General features: G+C 36.1%; 1 protein-coding gene across 1 annotated transcript; it reads left to right on the top strand.

Moving 5' to 3' along the window:
• Nucleotides 1–10,403: 10,403 nt before the first annotated feature.
• Nucleotides 10,404–22,280, top strand: LOC306870513 (cationic amino acid transporter 2-like; the record flags this gene model as incomplete). Its single annotated transcript, XM_079417820.1, has 11 exons — nt 10,404–10,773; nt 12,369–12,524; nt 12,637–12,799; nt 12,999–13,135; nt 14,381–14,603; nt 15,083–15,219; nt 15,401–15,503; nt 19,579–19,706; nt 20,797–20,963; nt 21,612–21,720; nt 22,123–22,280. The coding sequence occupies 11 exons, from the start codon at nt 10,404–10,406 to the stop codon at nt 22,278–22,280; spliced, it is 1,851 nt and encodes a 616-aa protein (XP_079273946.1).
• Nucleotides 22,281–24,082: the final 1,802 nt, after the last annotated feature.

Here is a 24,082-nt window from a genome sequence, read left to right as displayed (position 1 = left end):
AACCAAACCAGACATGACAGCAGTAAATCTATCATGCTCTTTATCTGTTTGAGAAGACTGTAGGTGCTATCAAATTGTTAGCTTACTCAATATTTCAAGTCCAATTAATGTTAGTGTAGAACAAAATCTAAATCTAACTCAAAACCTGAGTTTATTAACTTTTCCAAAAGGTCTCCCATCTACAGCAGGCTTAGCCCTACTTTGCTTCACCAGATAACCAATAAATCTACCTCCAGCTCAAGGCTAAGGTGATTTTCATCACAAAGAAAGTGATTTCAACACAAAGTATATTTACCCTGTGTCCCATTGTGCATACTATCCATTCTAAATAGTTTCCCAAAGCATAGTACAGTGGTGTGAAAAAGTGTTGGCCTGGTGAAGGGTCCTGATTTTTTTTTTTTTTTGCATGTTTGTCACACTTTAATGTTTCAGATCATCAAACGAATTTAAATATTAATCAAAGATAACACAAGTAAACACAACCTGCAGTTTTTAAATGAAGGTTTTTTTAATGAAACACATGGCCCTGTGTGAAAACGTGTTTGAATAATTTCTAAAGCTTTGGGACTCCAGCGAACCACAGTGAGAGCCGTTATCCACAAATGGCGAAAACATGGAACAGTGGTGAACCTTCCCAGGAGATGCCGGCTGACCAAAATTACCCCAAGAGCGTAGTGACGACTCATCCAAGAGGTCACAAAAGACCCCACAACAACATCTAAAGAACTGCAGGCCTCACTTGCCTCAGTTAAGGTCAGTGTTCATGACTCCACCATAAGAAAGAGACTGGGTGTGATAGAGAGAAAGTGTTAATTTTAGCGAGTGCATTTCAGATGTTTTGATGTATTCGTTTTGATTTGCATTATTATTTGTATTTATTTACATATAATAAAAATGATTGTTTCTAAATCTCACGTATGAATCATTACGTAAGTCAAGAGTTTATTTTATAATTATAGAAATGGTTTGTTCCAATTTGGGAGAGAGCGGGAAACTGTGTATTTAAGATGGCCGTCACTACTGCAAAGGGAACGGATAAAGAGCTTGTGAATGGGATTGTGCTGTGAAGCATGTAAAACTCTAGCCTCAGTGAATTGGAGGGGAGTTAGTATTGTTCTTAGTATGATTGTTTTTATATCAATCTGTGTTTTAAACTCTCAAACCTATTTATTTGCACATTTTTGCACCTCTGCTCTAAATAAACATCTTTTTGGACGCCAACTTTGCTCTGGTGTTTGTGAACCTCCTTGAGGCTGCTCGGGTCGTTATCACACTGGGCAAAAATGGCCTGCCTGTGATTATTAACCCTGAACACCTTGATTGTCTGGTTTAGGTGTGTTTGATTGGGGTTAGAGCTGAAATCTGTAGCCCTCCAGGAGCTGGGTTGGAGACCCCTGCTCTAATAAATAATATTGCCCACAACCCATTACTTTTTGGATGAGGATTCATTCCAGAACTACAAACACAAATAAAAATAACTACAAACATGGAGGATGTTTGTGTAATGGACAGTTATATAGCAAGTAAGGATTGTTAATCAATATTTAACCTTATATTTCCTCTTCAACATCATTGAGAACTTTTGTAAGGATACAAACAGCACAATAACAAAACGTGTGTCCATTAACTGTTGCATAATGAATCATTATGCAAAAAAGCAGGCAGATTAACATTGTTTTCTTTCCAAATCTGTAGGAAGAATTGCTTGATTAATGAAAATTAAATTATATAATGGGTGGAGTGTGTATTTGAGGGTATTAACTGTGACAGAATGATTGACAGGCTCTTTACAGTGAGATAATACATGCAGTGGTGGAAATGGCCGATATTTACTGGGGGGACTCTAACTTGGAGGGGGGTGGGGGAGGGGGTTAACAATGGTAATTTTAGATTACCTTTCGGATGTATTTTATCATAAAAACATTTATAATCTATGAAAACATTTATTAAGAATTTATGTCATATTTTCTCTAAACCTTCTTGTACATTAAGACAGGCACCTGCAATTCTGCCCAAATTAAAGATGCGTTGTGTTTGAATTTGTGCATCTTGTAATATAATTATTATTAATGACCTCTTGTGTTTAATAAAAAACAAACAAAAAAACATTGATTAGTGAAATGAACTAATGATTTCATAAAATATTAGAATGATTGTCTCTCATTGGCCTGATTAGCTAAGCCCTCAAAACACGTCTTATTTAGCGGTACAGTATTGCATGATTTGTAGATTATATTTAATAGTTTACACTTTGCAAAAACCTTTTCAATTAGTTTTAAAAGGTAACATTACATTCTTAAGGACTCTACACTTACGTTTCTTTTCAGGAGCACTAGTGCTTCTACTTATAAAAATAAAGAAAGAAATTAGGAACACCTTCTGATCAATGACAGAAATTAAACTTACTATTATAAGATGATGTTTGACTCAAAGTATTTTTTTAACCTTTGTAATGCCATTTTTATCTTTATTAAATGTATGTCATATGTTGTGCCAAAATTAGATTTATTAACTTTTTGTAAAAAATAAATAAATTATTAAACAATAAATTCATTTAAAATAATAAGATACAATCAGGAAGACCGGAAATCAGCATCAACAATTAATCTTTGCACGGAACAGAAGAGCACAAATGTGGAATATTTACAGACTTTTTAACAAGACTCCGAGGTGGCATTAATACATTTAATTAAAACAATGTTATGAGATTGAATACAGAAACATTAAACAATTAAAATGTATTCTTTAAAAATGAAACTCCCAGTAGGTGGCAGCAAGCCACTGTCTGTCACTGAATCATTCATCTAATCGATTCGTTCAAACTGCTGATTCATTAAGGAATGAAGCAAGTGACTCTCTTTATGAATGGATCATAGAATCATCGACTCACTAGATTTGTTCAAAAACAAAGATTCATTCGTAATTGAAACAGCGCTGTTTGCTTGGAGATGCGCAGTGGCTCAGCTGTGACTTTATTTCATCAACAAAATAGTTCTCAACAGATCAGACAAGTGTTCCTAAAATGTAAGTCGCTTTATATTAACTTTTGAATAAAATCAATAATGTATAAATCTGTTGTATTAATTCAATTTCACATTTGCAAACTCTTTATAATCATTAAGTTCATCGCGATCTCACAAACTTCTATTTTAGTGAATGAAGCTCTCTACACTGCAAACTGAATCTATTATTTCTACACTTTGTTACAATGAATGACAAACTGCAGTCTGCTTTCAGGATCTGTGCTGTGAGGAGCAGCATGTGCAGCAATAGAGAAGCATTTCCATTGGCTGCAGTCTGCTCTTGGTGGCCAATCAAAGACGGCATTGCCCAGCAAACCATAGACACAAATATCCCGCTACATTTTGTTTAGTCTGCACTGCACTACGGTTTATGCAGAACTGGGATCGCTTTTGTAGTCTTTTGAATGGATATAACATAGAAATCATTTAAATTTTCAAATAAATCTAACCAATTGGAAATGAAACGCCGTCCCCCCTCGAAATTCACTCCCCGGACTCCGTCCCCCCGCGTCCCCCCCCATTTCCACCACTGAATACATGTAACTGTATATCCCAAAGCTTGCCTATTCTTCTGCTACACACTCAAAAGTATCTACTTTCTCCTCTCAAAAAGAGTATATACTTTTAGGGCCTTAGAGGCAAGTTCGTTAAACTCAGAAGAAAATTAATAATTACTCATTTTGAGAAGTGGGATAAAACAGGGTGCAAAATTTTAAAAATAAAATCTTGTACTCAGACAAATTAAACTAAATTTATGTATCTTATATGTACTGAGCAATGCTTTGATACAACCTCAAAACCTTTTTTTTTTTATTTTTTATTTTTTACAAAATGTGCTTTTTACCTTGGACTGTGTAATATAATTTCAGCATTCAAGATGTTGTTAACATTTCAAAACACATTCTCATGTTAGCTGAGCGATTACACTTTCACATGTGAACAACAATTCCACAACAAATATTAAAATACCATAATGAAATATTATCCAAATATATAACATGTAACATCTGACGGTGGTGACGAAAACCTGAATTTGTAGTCATTTTAACCATCAAAAACATTGAATCAATCAATTACTGGATTAAAACAAACACAACAAACAGCGAGTATGTTATTGTTTATAAAACTTTTATTCAAGAGTCACATTTAAGTATTTTGATATATCATTGGAACGCAAAATCTTATGGTGGTGATATCTAACGATGTTAATAAATTTGGCATTTCTTTCACAAAACAAATGGAGTTCATGTAGTAGCCATTTAGTTTTTTTCTGTTGATGCTAGATGCTAATGGAACCTGCTTCAGGAGAATAAAATGATCTAAATATTTCCAAATATTTCCTCAGAAAATGGAAGATGGTGTTGACATATCTTGTGACCAAGAAATATTAACATTAGGATTTAAAATATTCCAAAACCATAAAACTGACCAGAGCCTGTCTGACAGTGATGTACTCTGCAGAGGAGGAATGTGGCAAGGGGGTCCTTTAGAGTGACAGCTGCCCCTGATATTCCCTGATTTATTACATTTTAATGAATGTCTGACGGTGTTAACAAAAAGTGACAACTTTTAAACCTTCTGAAATATGCATGTGTCACTGAAAAACATCCTTGCTTTGATATGAGATATTAGTAAGTGTTACTTTTGATAACATTTTTGATACATTTTTGTCCATTTTATAGCATATGAATGATTGAACACTTCTCTGTGGACACACTGTTTTAGATGTAGTGAGAAGACAATACGTGTCATAGATTTCACATAATAATGACAAAATTAAATTGAAGGGGATAATTGTGTTAAATACATTCTATATATATATATATATATATATATATATATATATATACAAACCCAATTCCAAAAAAGTTGGGACACTATACAAATTACGAATAAAAAAGGAATGCAATAATTTACAAATCTCATAAACTTATATTTTATTCACAATAGAATATAGATAACATATCAAATGTTGAAAGTGAGACATTTTGAAATGTCATGCCAAATATTGGCTCATTTTGGATTTCATGAGAGCTACACATTCCAAAAAAGTTGGGACAGGTAGCAATAAGAGGCTGGAAAAGTTAAATGTACATATAAGGAACAGCTGGAGGACCAATTTGCAACTTATTAGGTCAATTGGCAACATGATTGGGTATAAAAAGAGCCTCTCAGAGTGGCAGTGTCTCTCAGAAGTCAAGATGGCAAGAGGATCACCAATTCCCCCAATGCTGTGGCGAAAAATAGTGGAGCAATATCAGAAAGGAGTTTCTCAGAGAAAAATTGCAAAGAGTTTGAAGTTATCATCATCTACAGTGCATAATATCATCCAAAGATTCAGAGAATCTGGAACAATCTCTGTGCGGAAGGGTCAAGGCCGGAAAACCATACTGGATGCCTGTGATCTTCGGGCCCTTAGACGGCACTGCATCACATACAGGAATGCTGCTGTAATGGAAATCACTACATGGGCTCAGGAATACTTCCAGAAAACATTGTCGGTGAACACAATCCACCTTGCCATTCGCCGTTGCCGGCTAAAACTCTATAGGTCAAAAAAGAAGCCATATCTAAACATGATCCAGAAGCACAGGCGTTTTCTCTGGGCCAAGGCTTATCTAAAATGGACTGTGGCAAAGTGGAAAACTGTTTTGTGGTCAGACGAATCAAAATTTGAAGTTCTTTTTGGAAAACTGGGACGCCATGTCATCCGGACTAAAGAGGACAAGGACAACCCAAGTTGTTATCAGCGCTCAGTTCAGAAGCCTGCATCTCTGATGGTATGGGGTTGCATGAGTGCGTGTGGCATGGGCAGCTTACACATCTGGAAAGGCACCATCAATGCTGAAAGGTATATCCAAGTTCTAGAACAACATATGCTCCCATCCAGACGTTGTCTCTTTCAGGGAAGACCTTGCATTTTCCAACATGACAATGCCAGATCACATACTGCATCAATTACAACATCATGGCTGCATAGAAGGAGGATCCGGGTACTGAAATGGCCAGCTTGCAGTCCAGATATTTCACCCATAGAAAACATTTGGCGCATCATAAAGAGGAAGATGCGACAAAGAAGACCTAAGACAGTTGAGAAACTAGAAGCCAGTATTAGACAAGAATGGGACAACATTCCTATTCCTAAACTTGAGCAACTTGTCTACTCAGTCCCCAGACGTTTGCAGACTGTTATAAAAAGAAGAGGGGATGCCACACAGTGGTAAACATGGCCTTGTCCCAACTTTTTTGAGATGTGTTGATGCCATGAAATTTAAAATAAACTTATTTTTCCCTTAAAATGATACATTTTCTCAGTTTAAACATTTGATATGTCATCTATGTTGTATTCTGAATAAAATATTGAAATTTGAAACTTCCACATCATTGCATTCTGTTTTTATTCACAGTTTGTACAGTGTCCCAACTTTTTTGGAATCGGGTTTGTATATATTTGTGTTTGCTCATTGAGTTGTCAGTTGTTGACTTTGTTATACAATGCTGTTATGTTTGCATTTACCTTTTGGATTATTTAGAATTCTTGGATTACTTTTGTTTGTTTATTATTAAAGACCTGATGCACTTAGATCCTCACCTTAAATTCTCTTTGTCCTGCAACCGTTACATAACAGACCACAATGGAATATGGATTTAGCAGCAGTTCAGCTCATCCTTACCCAGGGTGAACATCTCCTTGAGGACCAAACAGTTCTGGCTAACCAGGTAGACTTTCCCAATTGCTCCCTCATGTCCTTTATATATGCTGGCCTTAATAAGCCCCTAAAATCTAGTTGCCTTCTGATGGCTCTTAAGAGACTTTGTGTCAATTTTTAGATCTGGCTCTCTGGATAATTGGATCCCCATTTAACGTGGGTAAGGTGATTGAAGATCAATGTGGCCCAAAACCTCCCAGAAATAAATCTGATTTTGGACTATTGGCTTCATTTTTGTTTTGTTTTCTCTTTCAATATGGAATATAAAAGAAACAAAGGAATAAAATAAATAAGAGCAAAGGCAAATTACATTCATTAGGAAGAAAAGCATTGGGGATCCATCATTACAGATTATTTAAGAAAAATTAATGATTGGTCTTTTAACTTTGCATTCTAGTTGGCATATTAGACCTTTGGTCATTTTCTGAAGGGTTTTTTGCTTTAGTTTTGCTTCCTTCAGCAAATAACTACATCATTCCACATGATCCCCTTACCTTAGAGTGATTCTGAGAGTCACTCCAACTCTCTACTAACACAATACAACATGTATTTCCTTAAGCACATTTACTTGAAAGATGAAAAAATACCTTAGTGACAGTCATTCTAACACGCATTACAAGTCAGGTTGATCGCACCTGTGGTAAGTGGGTTGTTAAGTTGTAAAATGTAACAGTAATAATGATTATCCTACCTTTGCCTTGTTGAAGCTGAATGCGACTGATTTGCATAAATACTGTTTCCTAAGACGTTTTGAAGGTGGCAGTGCAAAACCACCACCAGTGCTTCATTTTAATAGCAGGTTGCCATCTGTTGTGAGGCTACTGCTAAATATACAGTTCTGTTAAGTATTTTATATACTGTATAATACCTTTGCTATGTGAAACCAAACACATCATGCAACTAGTGTTGGTGCCATTGCTTCTTTTGGACCGATTTTCTTTGGGGGTGAAGAAACAAACTAACTGGCCAGTTATTTTCTGAAGCTACTCAATATTACTTACATTTTTCGGGCTATTTTATAAAAGCAATATGAAACGTCAAGAAAGAAACTATTAACTCCATTCAATTGCATTACACTGTGGGAGTGAAAACCCAGGATTCTTTCCTGCGGCAGTAATACTAACAGTGTGGTAGTTTGCTATTCAGGATATAGCCATGGACTTCAGCCACTGGTAGTGTAATAATAAGAGTCAGCAAGAAATAACAGATTTTGCCCCTTATCTTTTCAAACAGCCATAGTATCAGATTTGACAGTGAACCTCAGTATTCTCGTGATTCATCAGCCTGTCATCTTTATTTCCTTCATTCCATGTTAGAGAACATTAGCATATTTCAAAATAATACAGAAAAATATGGTTCATTTACAGCATGTTTTACTAACTGTTCTTTGTCGCTGCAAATTAATTTTAGCATTGAATTAGTTTCCAGTCTCTTTTAGTCTTTAAGATTAAATATTAATGTTTTTATTTTTTCTAGCACTATTGAATACTTTTTTTTGAAATTGCTTTTTTGGATGTTAGGAGATTAGGAGAACATAAATATTTGCTCAAGTCGTTTTCTTTTATGTGCTGTTTGTCTCTTACCTGTAGGTGTTTTTTTTTTTTTTTGAAGAAATAACCTTTTGGCATTACAAAGTATTACTGAAAATATTAAGTAAGCACCTTGTTGATTCTGCACGGGGTCAACATTCAACAATGTCATGACTGTTGTTTTTTTTAATAGCTAATGTTTTTTACAGATTTTTAAATCATAACCTCCTCAAGATACACTTTTAGAGTTCTTTTGTTAAATACCTCGTATATGTCGGGCTTACAACTGGAAAATTCTTTTTTATGAGTGATCTCTTCTCCAGAAATCACACAATTCTTCTAAATGTAACAGAGTCTGTCAAAAATTACACATGGGCGTTTTGGACATGTGAGAGTTTACAGGAGGGGCCCTCTGATATAGGCTGTGCTCAGGAACACTTGGACCACAGCTCACACACCATAATCACGCCTTCACACACGCCTGGATTCTGAGCAGACAGGTAAGCACTTAATCTCTAATGTACGAAAAGATACTGCGATTAATGTGAAGATAAATATGCTTATATTTGAATATTTGGCAAGGGTTTTAGTATTTTATGCTTCACGATACCCTTTAGATTTTAATAAGAAAGAAATGTTGCATTCACTGAGTGAACTGATTGCCTTTAGGGAACACATGCATTAGTCTGTTCAAGAGAACATCATAAAAGCAAGATAACAGTATCCAGATATTCTGTGCATATAAGGAAATGGTGGAGATAAGTTATATGACTTGAACATTTTAGTGGACAAAAAAAAAGATGAATAAAATTACAGTAAAAATGTACTGATGTAAACCATAAAAGTACAGCTGTTTGTAGCCATTATGCCCCAAAATGTTCAACTAAATGAAATGATACATGCTCTAAGCATATAAAAGCTTTGTTCTTTATATTTTTATTACTCTTGTTTTCATTGTATTTCTTCCCACTCAACTCCTCGTCATTTATTTATTTATTGTTTCACTTTTTTACATTCTGTTTTTATTTTTTATGGTTTATGCCTTATTCTAAATAGTTTTTAGAGCTGCATTTTTATGTACGATAGGTAGTTCTTCTTCTTACCCTCTGCTAACTTATTTGCATAAAACACATTTCATACAAAGTGTGTAATTTTGAGTGTTTTAAGTAGGCAGATTATTTTTAAACATAAAAAATTATTTAAAAGGGTCTATGGAAAACTAATGGTTGGAAATGAACTTAAAGTAAAAGTAAAGTAAAAGTAAAGTCGTGACGTATTGTCAAGTATGGTGACCCATACTCGAAATTGGTGCTCTGCGTTTAACCCATCCAAGTGCACACACACAGCAGTGAGTAGTGAACAAATGCACACACACACACCGTGAACACACACCCGGAGCAGTGGGCAGCCATGCTGCAGCGCCCGGGGAGCAGTTGGGGGTTCGGTGCCTTGCTCAAGGGCACCTCAGTCGTGGTATTGAGGGTGGAGAGAGCGCTGGACATTCTTAACATGGGTTTAAAGGAATTAATAATAACGAAATACAATAGATAAATAAAAAAGATGTACATTGTAATAAAACAAAGAGCAAATGCTTTATATATTTTACATCCCTTTGGTTATGATTAATTTTTTTTCCCCCTTAGTTCCTCTTTTTTTTTTCTTTTTTTTTTTTTTTATTGCCATAGATGTTGTTTTGATTTTATGATTTCCTTATAAATAATTACTGATCTATAAAGTACTTTGAGCTGCATTTTATATGCGAAAAGTTATATACAAATAAAATTTATTATTATTATCTCCTGATCAAGGAAGCACTGCACATGTGCACATTTAAGTCTTTCACAGCTGCACACTGAATAATTAAGGCAAGGCATGTTTATTGACATAACACATTTCATACACTGAGAAGTTACTAATTAGCGGACTTAAAAACATAACTGATAAAAATGAAATGACCAAATGGGTTTGAATGAATAACAAATGAATAACTTTTACGTTGTAAAAAATAATGAAAAGCAAATGTCTGAAGTGCAACTGTTTAATTACAGATTGCACAGGATGAGAAATGTGTTTCTCTTCTTATTAACATATAACAGACATGTATGAAATATTATATAATCACCTATATTATTTGTCTCAGGATGTTCTGTAACAAGGTGCTGTCCTTTTTGAAGAGCCTATCGAGGCGAAAGCCACTGGAGCCTGATGGTGAAGAGTCCAACTTCAAGCGTTGCTTAACCACACTAGACCTAGTGGCCCTTGGGGTGGGAAGTACACTTGGTGCTGGGGTCTATGTCCTTTCTGGGGAGGTTGCCAGAACAGTAGCTGGTCCCAGCATCATTGTTTCATTCTTCATTGCAGCAGTGGCATCTGTGTTTGCGGGCTTGTGTTATGCAGAGTTTGGCGCCCGAGTGCCCAAGACTGGCTCTGCCTACCTGTACAGCTATGTCACTGTCGGAGAGGTGTGGGCCTTCATCACCGGCTGGAACTTACTGTTGTCATACATCATAGGCAAGAACAAACATTTAATGCCCAGCATTAACAGTCCATTCAAACAGTATGCTTTATTTGAGCTGGCTGTTGTTGTTCATTAATATTAACAATGCCTGTTACCTAGATATTTGAAGGAATTTAACCAAAAATTCAACCAAAATAAATTCTGGCTCCACTTTTCTCACTCTCATGCCATTCCAGACATTATTGACTTTAATTCTTCCATTCAAGACAAAATGGTGATTTAAACTGCCAAAAGGACAAAAAAAAAACTCACAAAAGTCATACAAACAACTTTTGTTTTTTTGTTTTTGCCCTTTTTAAAGACTGGAAGCATAAATCTCTGAATTGACCCTTCGCAAAGACCCCCCCCCCCCCCCCCCCCATTACTGTTGCTATGTCCGACAAACCAATGGCGCTCTCACGTCACACATCATGTTCTCAAGCAGTAAAAAATACATCACGGAGTAAAGAGAAAACTGACAATGCACCGACAAAAAAGGCAGAGTAGGTTACTTTAGGTATGAAACAAAGTCTCAGCCTTCAAATTTGGACATTTTTTAAGAAATTCAAACAATAAATTCATAAATGTCTCGTGACAGATCGATGTACCACCTCAGTTCAAGCAACACATGAACCGATCATCTCTTCCTCTTTACTAGTTATAGCATGAAATAAACATGAATGAACATCAGAAGGTTTCACGTTTCAACCACGGAGAGATGTCAATGCACACTATTTTTCAAGTTCAAGTCCACCGATGTTAATCTAATCTTGTCTGGTTTGTTTGTCAGACAAAAATGGCAGATTCAGCATTATGATTGTTCAGATCGCCTGTCAATCAAACACCCTGCGACGGGTCAACTGAGAAGAGCAGTGTGGACATTCTGCCTAATATCTCCTTTTGTGTTTTGCAGCAGGAAATAAAAAGGGATGTAAATACATGAGTGTATTAAGACTAAAATGTATATATTTCTGCAAACTGTCCCTTAAAGATGTAATAATATAGGACTTGCTACACTATATATTTTTTGGAAAAAAAAAGAATGAATAAATAATAATAAGTATCATTTACATGTCTTTACCCAAATACACTTTTAAATAATTTGTTTCAGAGCAGTCGGAACGGTTTTCGTAAGAAATTGCACTACTCCGGCTCCGGTTGTCAAAAAATACCACAGATCACGAAAGCGATATTTATGTATCCTTCCTCCCTGTACTAATGTATAACTTTTCCTCGAGTCACATTCATCCGAATAGAGAAGCAGAGCCGGAGCACAACAAAAACAATGGTGGATGCAAGCAGTTCTAGTTTTCTAGTTTTTAACTGCTAGTGGGCAAAAAGTTACATAGTGTAGCTTTAGTCTAAAAAAGATGAACTCGCATTGCCTTTAGCAAACGCAGCTCAGCTCAAATAAGATTTTCCATAAACTATTTAACATTCTCCAATCATTTTAATCAGTGATATGAATCTTAAAAGATTTATTTATTTTATGATTTTATGCATGACTCACTAAATTATTATGCCTATAATTATATGCCCTATAACCCTGTTTTAGAACCACTATCAATTTCTATAACTGAATTGCTTGTTCTGAATGACTTTATGACAGGGACATCCAGTGTGGCAAGAGCATGGAGTGGCACTTTTGATGACTTGATTGGAAATAAGATTGCCATTTATTTGAGAGAAAATATACCAATGAATCTATCTGGCCTCGCTCCCTATCCAGACTTCTTTGCTGCTGGCCTTATCCTGGTTTTGGCAGGCAAGTAAGATTTAAAGTAAATTTGTTGTAGTGTCAGTAAATTAGTTCTGTTAAGATACAGTCATTTGAATCGGCATGAGTTAGATTTACGTTGACGGTTTCAATTTTTTAGGTATCCTTGCATTTGGGGTGAAGGAGTCTGCCATTGTCAATAAGATATTCACAGCTATAAATATGGTAGTTCTGGTTTTTGTTATCATTGCTGGATTCATCAAGGGTGACATTGGAAACTGGCAGATAACAGAGGAGGAAATTTGGAACTACACAATAACTGCGTATGTTGCATTATAAAATTTACCGAGCTTTTGTGGTAATGGTAAAACCGTTGAATGCATGTTTTAGATCAACAGCTTTAAAAATTAAACTGGGAAATTGAGAGACTGTTTAACACACATTATATATAATGTTTTTTTGTTTGTTTTTTTAATTACCACAATACATTGAAAAAGTTTTTAACATTGCTCTTTTGTTTAGAAATCTCTCAACTTCAAATGAAACTTTATCCAGTTTTGGAGCTGGAGGATTCTTTCCCTTTGGTTTTGAGGGAACTTTTGCTGGAGCCGCAACCTGTTTTTATGCCTTTGTGGGATTTGACTGCATTGCAACCACAGGTACTTCAAGATTCAAGATTCAAGAGTTTTTATTTGTCACATACACAATTATACAGAGTATAACCAGCAGTGCAACAATAGCAATATCTAATTAAATGAAATGAAAAGTAGAGAAACACTGGGCACCTGCACACATACACATTCCTGTAGACTGAACACGTAATACACATGCAAATGACATCACTGTTTTAACAAAATCGTGTTTTTGTAGTTTAAACAGAGACAACAAGTTTTCAAAAACTTGCACTTTGAAACCATTTTTTTTCCAGGCCCCTAAAATTTCTTTATAAACACCCCCTCAGCTACTACAACCTTAAAGTATACTCTTTTGGTGAAGAAAAAGTACACACTTTTGAGTATGTAGCAGAAGTGTAGGCAAGCATTGGACATACTATCGCATCTTACAATTGCGTATTTAACATACGCTCTGTCGCACCTGTTACACGCACAGTCACTGTAAACTGGCCTGTCACAGTTTCCACATTTCTTTTCCTTTATTAAATTAATTTATTATTTAACTTTCTACCGTATTGGAAAGAAAAGTAGCACGCTGATCTGCCAGCTGCGAGTCTTTCATGTGGAGAACTCTCCTCATATTTTCTGCATAATGATTCATTTAAAAGTTAATGGCCGAACGGACGCTTAGAAAAGTTCACATTGTTGTTGCAGATGAAATATAACACAGATAACATTAAATAAATATGTTTTACTGGGTTAAATGTTGATTATTAGTTACTCAAACCATCCATTGGTCACACCATGTTTGTAGTTTTTTTTAACACTTTTTTTTGTTTTTGTAATTCTGAATCAAATCCTTCGACATACTATGCTTTGGGACACACTTATTCCAATCTCGCATACTATTTAGGATGGATAGCATGAACTTTGGGATGCAGGGCTAGTTTCCTAGTGTGAGCCTCTTTGTTTCCATGGTTACCTATTGTTTCCACCTGTTCTTGTTAATTTACTCATTAGGTCCTGTGTATTTACACCCCTGTTTAGTTCAGTTCCTGGTCAGTTATCATTGTGTGTATGTCCTCCTGGAGGTGATCCTGGATATTTCTGTTTGTGGATTAAGGAATATTTAGATAGAAAGTCATTGGTGTTGGATAGTTACTTACAACAACCGCTTCAGAAGTCTTGGAGCATAATAGTATTAAAGTACATTTTTCAATACCTTTTCAATATTGTGTGTGTGTGTGCATGTTTTATCTTTTTTTTTAAATCTCTGTCTCCTTTATCTAGGTGAGGAGGTCAAAAACCCTCAGAAGTCTATCCCTATAGGAATTGTGGCTTCTCTTCTCATCTGTTTCTTGGCTTATTTCGGTGTTTCGGCTGCTCTCACCCTCATGATGCCCTACTACCAACTAAGTCTTCAGAGTCCCTTACCTGTAGCCTTCACCTATGTGGGCTGGGATCCTGCAAAGTATGCTGTGGCTGTCGGATCTTTGTGTGCTCTCTCAACAAGGTGATGCAACACATGTTGACCCATAAGGCACTATAAAAAGCGGCGTTGTGTGATCAGTAAGAGGATAGAAGAGAAGATGCTCATAAACTAAAAAGGAAAGCTGTTCATCAGTTTGGTGAAATTGACATCACAAAATCAAATGTACTGTACATAATGCAGGACTCTATTGTCAAACACCGTTGTCAAGGATTGATGTTGATGCAGGATATATAAGAACAGAAGTTAATTATTTAACATGTGTAGTGGATATAGTCAAAACAGGCCTTTTTATCATTAACAATCTGTTTTATTGTACATCCAGGATCACTAGGTTCTCTATGGAAGATAAGTTTTTTTTAGCTTAAAACAGTACTGTACACAGTAAAAAGAGCAAATATGAGAAAGTAGCAAGTAATTTTCTCAAAAAGTGCAAAATACTAAAATTACAGGGTTAAACTAAAGAAAAAATATTGTAATGCAATTTGTTTACTACTCGACAGTCTGCTGGGGTCCATGTTTCCTATGCCCCGTGTGCTGTTTGCTATGGCCAGAGATGGACTGCTATTCAAACCATTGAGCAACATGAGTTCCAGACAGAGCCCTGTCATCGCCACAATTTCTTCTGGAATAATAGCAGGTAATTCTCTTTGAGAACACATGCCAGTGATACACCATGATAAAAGTAACTAATCTACATGACATACCTTAGGTAACATCAAATCAAATCAAATCTCTTTATTGTCATAACCACACCACCCTCTTTTCTTCATTTAGTTTTTGCCTCTGTTATTCTATTAGTGAACTATTTGTGTTTTTAGCAATAATGGCCTTGGTGTTTGACCTGAAGGCTCTAGTAGACATGATGTCTATTGGAACGCTCTTTGCCTACACCCTTGTAGCCATCTGCATCTTAATTCTTCGGTAAGCTTCCAACACAATACATAATTTAAAGAATATAAAGAATAATGAACAGTATTGTAGATTTTATGATTGTTTATGCCTAATTCCCAATTTTATAAAGCACACACAAAAAATTACATTCACACCGAAATATGTAATGCCACCTTAAAGGTATAGTTCACCCAAAAATGAAAATTCTGTCATTAATTACTCACCCTCATGTCGTTCCAAACCTGTAAGACCTTCGTTCATCTTCAGAACACAAATTAAGATATTTTTGATGCATTTTGAGAGCTCTCTGACCCTCCCATAGACAGCAATATAATTAACACGATCAAGGTCCAGAAACGTAGCAAGGAGATATAATAATTCATGTGACATCAGTGGTTCAACCGTAATTTTATGTAGCTATGAGAATGCTTTTTGTGTGCAAAGAAATACTAAAATAATGACTTTATTCAACAATTCGTCTCCTCCGCATCACCCTGGTGCCATACAGTGCCCTCCAAAAGTATTGGAACAGTTGCCTCACAGGGCTTTCTAAGTGATCAGTTGTGTCCTGTTGCATTCATTCTTCAGATATTTAAAGCAGAGAATGTGTTGTATCAGTTATATCCATTACTTCTGCATTCTGAATCCTGAATTCGATGATGACTCCCACAAACCAGGATGAAGGGAGCTGACTTTGAGAGAAAAGCAAGCATGGATGCTAAAAGAAAAGAGGAAGTCAGTTAGAGCTCTAGAAAAAACAAAGAGCATGGAGAAATCAAGAGTTTGGAAACCACCAGCAACCAACAACGACCTGATCGGCTGAGAAAACAATAGAAGTTGATGACAGACAAATCATAAAAGCTGTGAAAATTAATCCTAAAAGATGTGTCTGTAAAATCCCCAACAACTTCCAGAAAGCTGGGGTGATGCTCTGACAATTTACTGTCCTCAGGAGACTTTGACACATAATTACAGATGCTACACAGCAAGATGCAAACCTCTGACCAGCACCACAAATAGAAAGCCAAGATTAGAGTTTGCAAAAAAGCACAAAGGTGAGCCAGAAGAGTTTTGGAACTGTGTTTATGGACCGATGAGACAAAGATGAACCTTTATCTAAGTGATGGGAAAGCAAAAATGTGGAGAAAAAAAAGGGAACTGCAATGATCCCAAGCATACAGCCTCATCTGTAAAGCATGGTGGAGGTGGTGTCATGGCATGGGCATGCATGGCTGCCTCTGGAACAGGCCCTCTCAACTTTACTGATGACTTAATGTATGATGACCGTCGCAGAATGAATTTGGAAGGGTACAAAACCATCTTGCCTACCAATATTCAAGAAAATGCCACTAGATTAATTGGGAAGTGCTTCATATTGCATCAGGACAATGACCCAAAACACCCTGCCAATTCAGTCGAGGAAGTTATAAGGGCAAAGAAATGGAAAGTCTTAGATTGCCAAAGTCAATCTCCAGATTTAAATCCGATTGAACATTAATTTCACCAGCTGAAGAGGAGAGTAAAGGCAGAAACTCCCCAAAACCAGCAACAATTGGAATTGGCTGTATTAAAGGCTGGGAAAAGCATTTCAAAGGATGAGACCAAGAGTCTGGTGATGTCTATGGGTCACAGACTCACTGCTGTGATTGTGCGCAAGGGATCTGCAACTAAATAATAGCTTTTAATCTTTTATATCTGCATTATGTTCAACTGTCCCAATACTTATGCTCACATCAATGAGTGAGATGAACTCTAAAAGTGCTGTTCTTTTTATTTGGTAAAACATGTTGAAACGGCTAATAATAAATGGGACATTCTGTAGTTTTGTCTCATGTTCATCTTTTAATCATATTTGCAAATGCCTTGACTCATTTTTGTCTTTACTGTTCCAATACTTTTGGAGGGCACTGTACATAAACAACGTATGCAACTTATGTACACGGATATGTTGTTTACGTTGTTTACACTTTGATCTGAAACAAATTATGATTGAGCCACTGATGTCACATGGATTATTTTAACGATCTCCTTGCTACGTTTCTGAGCCTTGATCGTGTAAGGACCCTTGCTGGCTATGGAGGGTCAGAGAGCTCTCAGGTTTTGATCAAAAATATCTTAATTTGTGTTCTGAAGATGAACGAAGGTCTTACAGGTTTGGAATGACATGAGGGTGAGTAATTAATGACAGAATTTTCATTTTTCGGTGAACTAACCCTTTAATTTACATGACACACAATATGAAAAATATTACATAATTGCCAAAATTTTATGTCATCGCTTTGTTTTCAATTGACAATTGAAATCTGCTTAAACAATATTTCAAAAGATTTGTAGAAAACAAAACATAATTAAGTAAACCTCATTTCCTTGAGTAAGCATTTATTCTTTGTCATTACTACAATGCAATTAATTTTGAACTTATGTAATATCAAAATAAATGACATTACGGGAGTGATGCTAATGACAATCCACATTCATTTTAAACTCATGTTCATATTTTCAAGACAGAGTTGATGACATATTATAAAAAGTTTTAGCAGCTATTCCTCAGCAGTAATCAATAATTTGTCACATCTGATTTTGGTTTTATTACTGTTCTAGGAATTTTATTTGAGTTTTATTAAAGCTTATTCTGTTCCTTTCCTCCTGTGTTCTGTGTTTACTTCCTTCTGTATATGGTTTTCTCTTGGACTACTTTTATTTGGATTAGTTTCATCTTGTTTGGTTAATAAAGTGCTGCATTTAGATTTTTATGATGGATTTAATAAGCCTCTCAAATCATGGCTGTCCACTGATGCTCCTTGAGGGACGCTGTGTTAATTGTCCAATTTGGCCCTCCAGTTAAGCATTTCACTGTTGGGGGGAAAGGAACACAATCACCCTGTACCCCCTCCCCCCTCCCCCATCATAGACAGAATCTGAGCATACACCTATGACGACTATGGACCCTCAGCCAGAGGGTCCAGTCTGTCCTGCCATTCAGTTTGTCCTGGAAGCAGTGCCTGCTGCTTAGTTTATCAAAGAGCCAGAACCCGCTGCTCGGTTCATCTCGGAGCTAGTGCCCATGTTCAGTTTGTCCTGGAGCCAGCACCTGCCATCCAAAAGCCAGCGCTAATTGACCTGGTCATCCTGGACTCCTAAAGCCTTAAAGCCATTCCTCATCCACTGATCCTATCCAGCTTGTTGGATTCCCTGGTTCCATCTGGAGCCACCTTCTCTGCTGGTCCTGTCCAGCTCTACACACTCTCTGGTTCTGTCCAGTTACCTAATCTTATCCCCTCCACTGGTTCTGTCCAGCACGATAGACTCTCCAGTTCTGTTCAGGTCCATGGCCCTTTCTCCTCTGCGGTTTCTACACCTGATTATAGCCTCTCTGGCTATGTCCAGGGCCACTGGTTCTGACTACTTCTCACTGGCTCCTCAGTCCGCCGGCTCAATCGGCACAACCACAACCATGGCTGTCTGGTCCCTTGTCTCCACTGTGGTCCTTCCACTGGGGACCCTTGTACTTCCAGCCTTGCAATGGTCTATTGATCCACTGATTTAAGTCTTGCAGCATGTGCCTTGGCCCTCCATCATTTTGTCACAGTAGTCTTTTTTTTTGTCTCTGCCATTGATCTCCCACTGGCTCCACCTTTGCCGCCTTCTCCAGCAGCTACTTCTTGGGCATTTGATCAGTGATTCCCCAGTTGTGGTTCAATCTACCTTCCACTGGTTTCTCAGTATGCCCTTGTTTGTTTCTATAATTTCTGATCATGTTTGTCACTTGTTTCTAGTTTAGTCAATTATTATCTTGTATATTTATGCTCCTCTGTCAGTTGTATTTCTTTCACAAGCTGTTTTTTTCTTGGACTACATTTATTTGAATTATCTCCATCTTTCAAGCTATGTTTTGAATCACACCTCAGTTTCTCCTTCACCTCCCTTCCTACAATATTACATTAGTATTTCCCCCAAAAGATTTTTTGTACTGACAATGTGCAATGCACAAATACATTTTCACAATATTCAGAGAAAACACAAATGTTCAGGCAGCAGTGCTTGATATACATTACTGACAATAATAACAGTTGTGAACTAAAAGAAACGATTTTTGTCCACACAGGTACCAACCAGAGACAGCTGAGATCAATGAGAAACCAGAAGTTCAGAAGAAATGGAATCTTTTTCGCCCCCCTAAATATGCCTCAGCTACAAGTTCTAAAGCTGTGTCTGTGCTAACCATACTTACCAGTGAGTTTCAGTTTTTTATCATTTTATTATCAATGTATGATTATGTTGAGGAAGTGTAGCTAATGCATGCATAAATTGGACATGCTGGCACCATTTATTTTTTCTCTCTTTTTCATCTGGTCTAAAACCGACAGCAGGTCTATGCAACTAGAAAAAAGAGCAAACGATGCAAATTAGTATGTAATCGACAGGCAAACCGAAAATTATTCAGACACCAGATATAATTTTTGTTATCTTTTTACTAGTGGGTGCAGGGCACAAAATTAAGCATTGCTTGGTAATTGGTTGTCCTAAATTAGTACTAATTGTGTACTTCAATTTGACAGCTGGCAGCTATTCAACCTTATTCATTACATACCTATCTATCAAAGTTATCTGACATTATCAAGCTAAATTTTTTTCTGACATAGTTCTTCTCATATTTTATTACCATTTTCTAAACTATAGCAAATAAGCTGTGAGAAATGTTGAAGGTGTCTGAATAAATTTTGGTTTGACTATATGCTGTATCTAGAAATATTATCATTCTTGCACAGTCACAGTGAATGGTGGGAAATGTCCTGTTGTTTAATTGTACAAGCCTGTCTTCTCATAAATAGTTTATTCTAAAAAGCATTATCATTTAAAAGTAGCACGCAAATAAAATAGTAGCATATGTAGTATGTTTTTATTAATTATTACCAATTTGCTGCAGCCAAAATTCTTTGGAAAATACCTTAAAATTAATGGAAATTTCAAACCTAAAGAAAATTTAAAGTAACTACTTTTCTGGAAATTATGACTGCATGGGGGTGCTAAACTTGTAAATAAAATAATTTCGACATAAATGCACCAGTGATGGCAATAATTAACAATAGTTTTAGCAATTTTATGCTACAAATGAAAAGCCACTGCAACTCTTGATCAAATGAGCAGGTGCACAGTAAAAAATGAAAGCAAATTATCATAAATAGCCAATGTCATACCAGGACAAGAAAGTGAAACATAACCAGATCAACAATCAAGTGCATTTAACCTAAATGTATGCTAAAATGATTTCATGCTAACTCTTTCTTCTCCACTTCATTTTTACTTTTAATGTGATTTCTAGTTGTGTTTGCTGTTATCCTAAGCGTGACCATCACAAAAGGTGTTCAAGCTGGTCTGATTGAGGAATGGTGGATAATTCTGATTATCACTTTGGTTTCGGTGGCGTTTGTCATTACTACCATTATTATTTGGCGACAGCCACAGAATGGAACCAAAGCTGCATTTATGGTAAGCTGGATGAAAAAAGCTACTTTTTTTTTTACATTTTAGCAACAAGTAATGCATAAAATGTGCATAGATGTGTATTCTAACAGTGGTTCTCAAGTGGTTTTGCTTCGGAGCCCAGATTTTACATTCAACAGCCCAACACAAAAATAATTTATCAAGAACAAACATTTCATTAAACTTAAGTCTTGAATGTGTTAATATTGCCATGCATAAGTCAAAATAATAAAATGATCAATTTTACATTAACATTGCTTACAGCAGAAATGTGCTTTACATCAATTTAACATGAAATGAACACTGGGCCAAATAATGAAACTCTATGCTGCTTTTTCTTTTTTCTTAAATTTATCCATAACCTGGCAGTATAACTAATTTTAATTTAATTGCAATTAACATGCAGTTCAGTATCCAAAAACATTAATAGGAAATAATTCAGTGCGAACTGTATGTAAAGTATATTATTTCAAAGTACTATTTTTATTTTTATTTTAAGTATGCTAAAGTGTACTTTTTCACCAGAGACATTAAACATTTTTGGGTTGCCATAGAAAAATTGAGAACTACTGTTGTTAAGAACATTGACATGTTCTATGTAGAAGTAGTTCTTTGGTCTTTGGTCTTCAGAAACATTTTCACATTTTTCTGTAGGTCCCACTTCTGCCACTACTCCCAATTTTAAGTACATTCATAAATGTCTACTTAATGGTCCAGCTGGGGGGTGAAACCTGGATTCGCTATGCAGTGTGGATGGCAGTGGGTAAGAAAACATGACTATAGAGTCCTATATACAGTTTATATAGCACTGTCTGGAAATGAGTGTGTGAGGATGTGGTTTGGAAAATAAATCTTATGAAACTATTTCAATCAGAATTCAGCCAGCAAACATGTTGAAATATTATTTAATAGGCTTCAAACTAAAAGGCAAGGTTATGAATAGACAAATATACCATGTACTGTAACATTTTAAATCTCCAAGTTAATGACACATACAACTGTTGCATTTATGAACACAAACTTCACTGTACCAGGACCCATGTGATGAATTAATATCATTGGCAGGAGTGTTTTACCAACATTATCCAAACTTTTGACATGTATGCATTCAGCTTAAACCAATCATTGTATATAATAAGTGCAATTGTATTTTCTAACAAAACAGGCTTGCTCATCTACTTCTGTTATGGAGTGCACTTCAGTGTACAGAAGAAACGGAACCAGTCTTCCAAACATCCCGTCACTGTTGAGACAACTGATGTTAAAATGGAGGACAAGAAAAACATGGGATCTACTACACCATCGCTACAAACCAAGTTTTAAAGCCAACATTAATACCTAGTGCCTTGTTGCTGAGACAGAAAAACTACAATATGATTTTTGTTTTGTACTGAAATTTGAATTAGTATAATGATGAATTCGTAACAAATTATAAAACGTGAGGAAAGTGTGAAACTTAAGGGTAAGGGTATATATACTATATATAGTAGAATTGGTACCTTTGAAAGTACTGCCCCAGTGTCAGTAGTTATTAATGAGCTTTTATTTTATTATATATTTATTATTATTGTTGTTACTAATCATAAGGCCTATCAATTACACAGAAAATCAGGTACCACTATGCATCAACCAATGACATTTATCTTTCTTTACTACCACTGATATGTTCAATGGTAAATTTATATAAATGGTCTTAGCATCAAAATATCATTGCACACCACATTATTTTCAGTTAGTTATTATGCTTTGTGAAAATAATATTTTGTATCTGTAAAAAAAAAAATGGTATGATTTTTTTTTTCTAGTTGAGCTTGAAGAGGTTGTCAAATTTATTCATTTGGCTCTACTGTGGGCATGACCTGTCTTATGTAGCATACAAACTTTTTCCAGGCCTTTATGACTGTTATCTCATCTGAGTGTACTCCCTGTTGAATCGCATACTGAACAATGTTGAAAATTAAAAAATTTCAGCATGCCATTCAGTGTTGTGTACTGCAATATGTAGAAATTAATTTCCTTTAGAATAAATACTTTTAACTGTGGAAAATTTAACTGAGTATAGATTTAATATTACACTCGGAGTGAAAAAAGGATTTCATAAGCCTCAGCTGTCAGGGTGTGTAACGGAGGACCCAGATACAGAACTGCCATTTTTTGACAATAGAGACAATGGCAGAGAGCAGGAGCAAGAGAGCAACTCAACTGGACTATGCTGGAGAGAAGGTGATTTATCTGGGCTAGACAGACTGACAGCCAAAGAAGAGAAGAGAACAGGACTAGACAAATAATCTGTAGAGAAATCCAACAGGAACAATTCAGACCAACTGGAACAGGCCACAAATCATCTGAGGTCCACCTGATGGTCTTCTCAGGTGTTCGGTCATCTCAGGTCTTTGTAAGGGCTAGATCCGGACAGAAGCTTGTTTAATTCCCATTTACCTCGGGATGCCAATCCCGTGGCAAAAACAGAGAAGCAAATAGAAACAAAATTAGCGTAGCTGCTATTTCAACCAATCAAAAATGATGTTTAACTCAAGCAAAAGAATTATAATGTATATTCGATCAGATATAACTGAAGTACAAGGTTATGAGATGCATTATGTGAATGCTGGGCTAAAGAGATGTCTTTAATCTAGATTTAAACAGAGAGTGCGTCTGAACCCCAAATATTATCAGGAAGGCTATTCCAGAGTTTAGGGGCCAAATGTGAAAAAGCTCTACCTACTTTAGTGGACTTTGCTATCCTAGGCACTACCAGGAGTCCTTAGAGAGCGAGATGGATTGTAGCGTGATAGAAGACTAATTAGATACACATGAGTTAAACCATTAAGGGCCTTATAAGTAAGTAGTAATATTTTGTAAATGATACAAAACTTAATAGGTAGCCAGTGCAAAGACTGTAAAATTGGGGTAATATGATCTTATTTTCTTGACCTGGTGAGGACTCTAGCAAATGCATTTTGGACTACCTGTAGCTTGTTTATTGAAGATGCAGGACAACCACCTAGCAGTGCATTACAATAGTCCAGTCTAGAGGTCATGAATGCATGAACAAGCTTTTCTGCATCAGAAACAGGTAGCATGTTCCTTAGCATGGCAATATTTCTAAGATGGAAGAATGCTGT

The sequence above is a fragment of the Barbus barbus genome (genome assembly GCF_936440315.1).
Source record: "Barbus barbus genome assembly, chromosome: 5".
Lineage (NCBI taxonomy): Eukaryota > Metazoa > Chordata > Actinopteri > Cypriniformes > Cyprinidae > Barbus > Barbus barbus.
The sequence above is the reverse complement of the archived record's forward strand: the minus strand, read 5'-3'. Positions and strand labels throughout refer to the sequence as shown.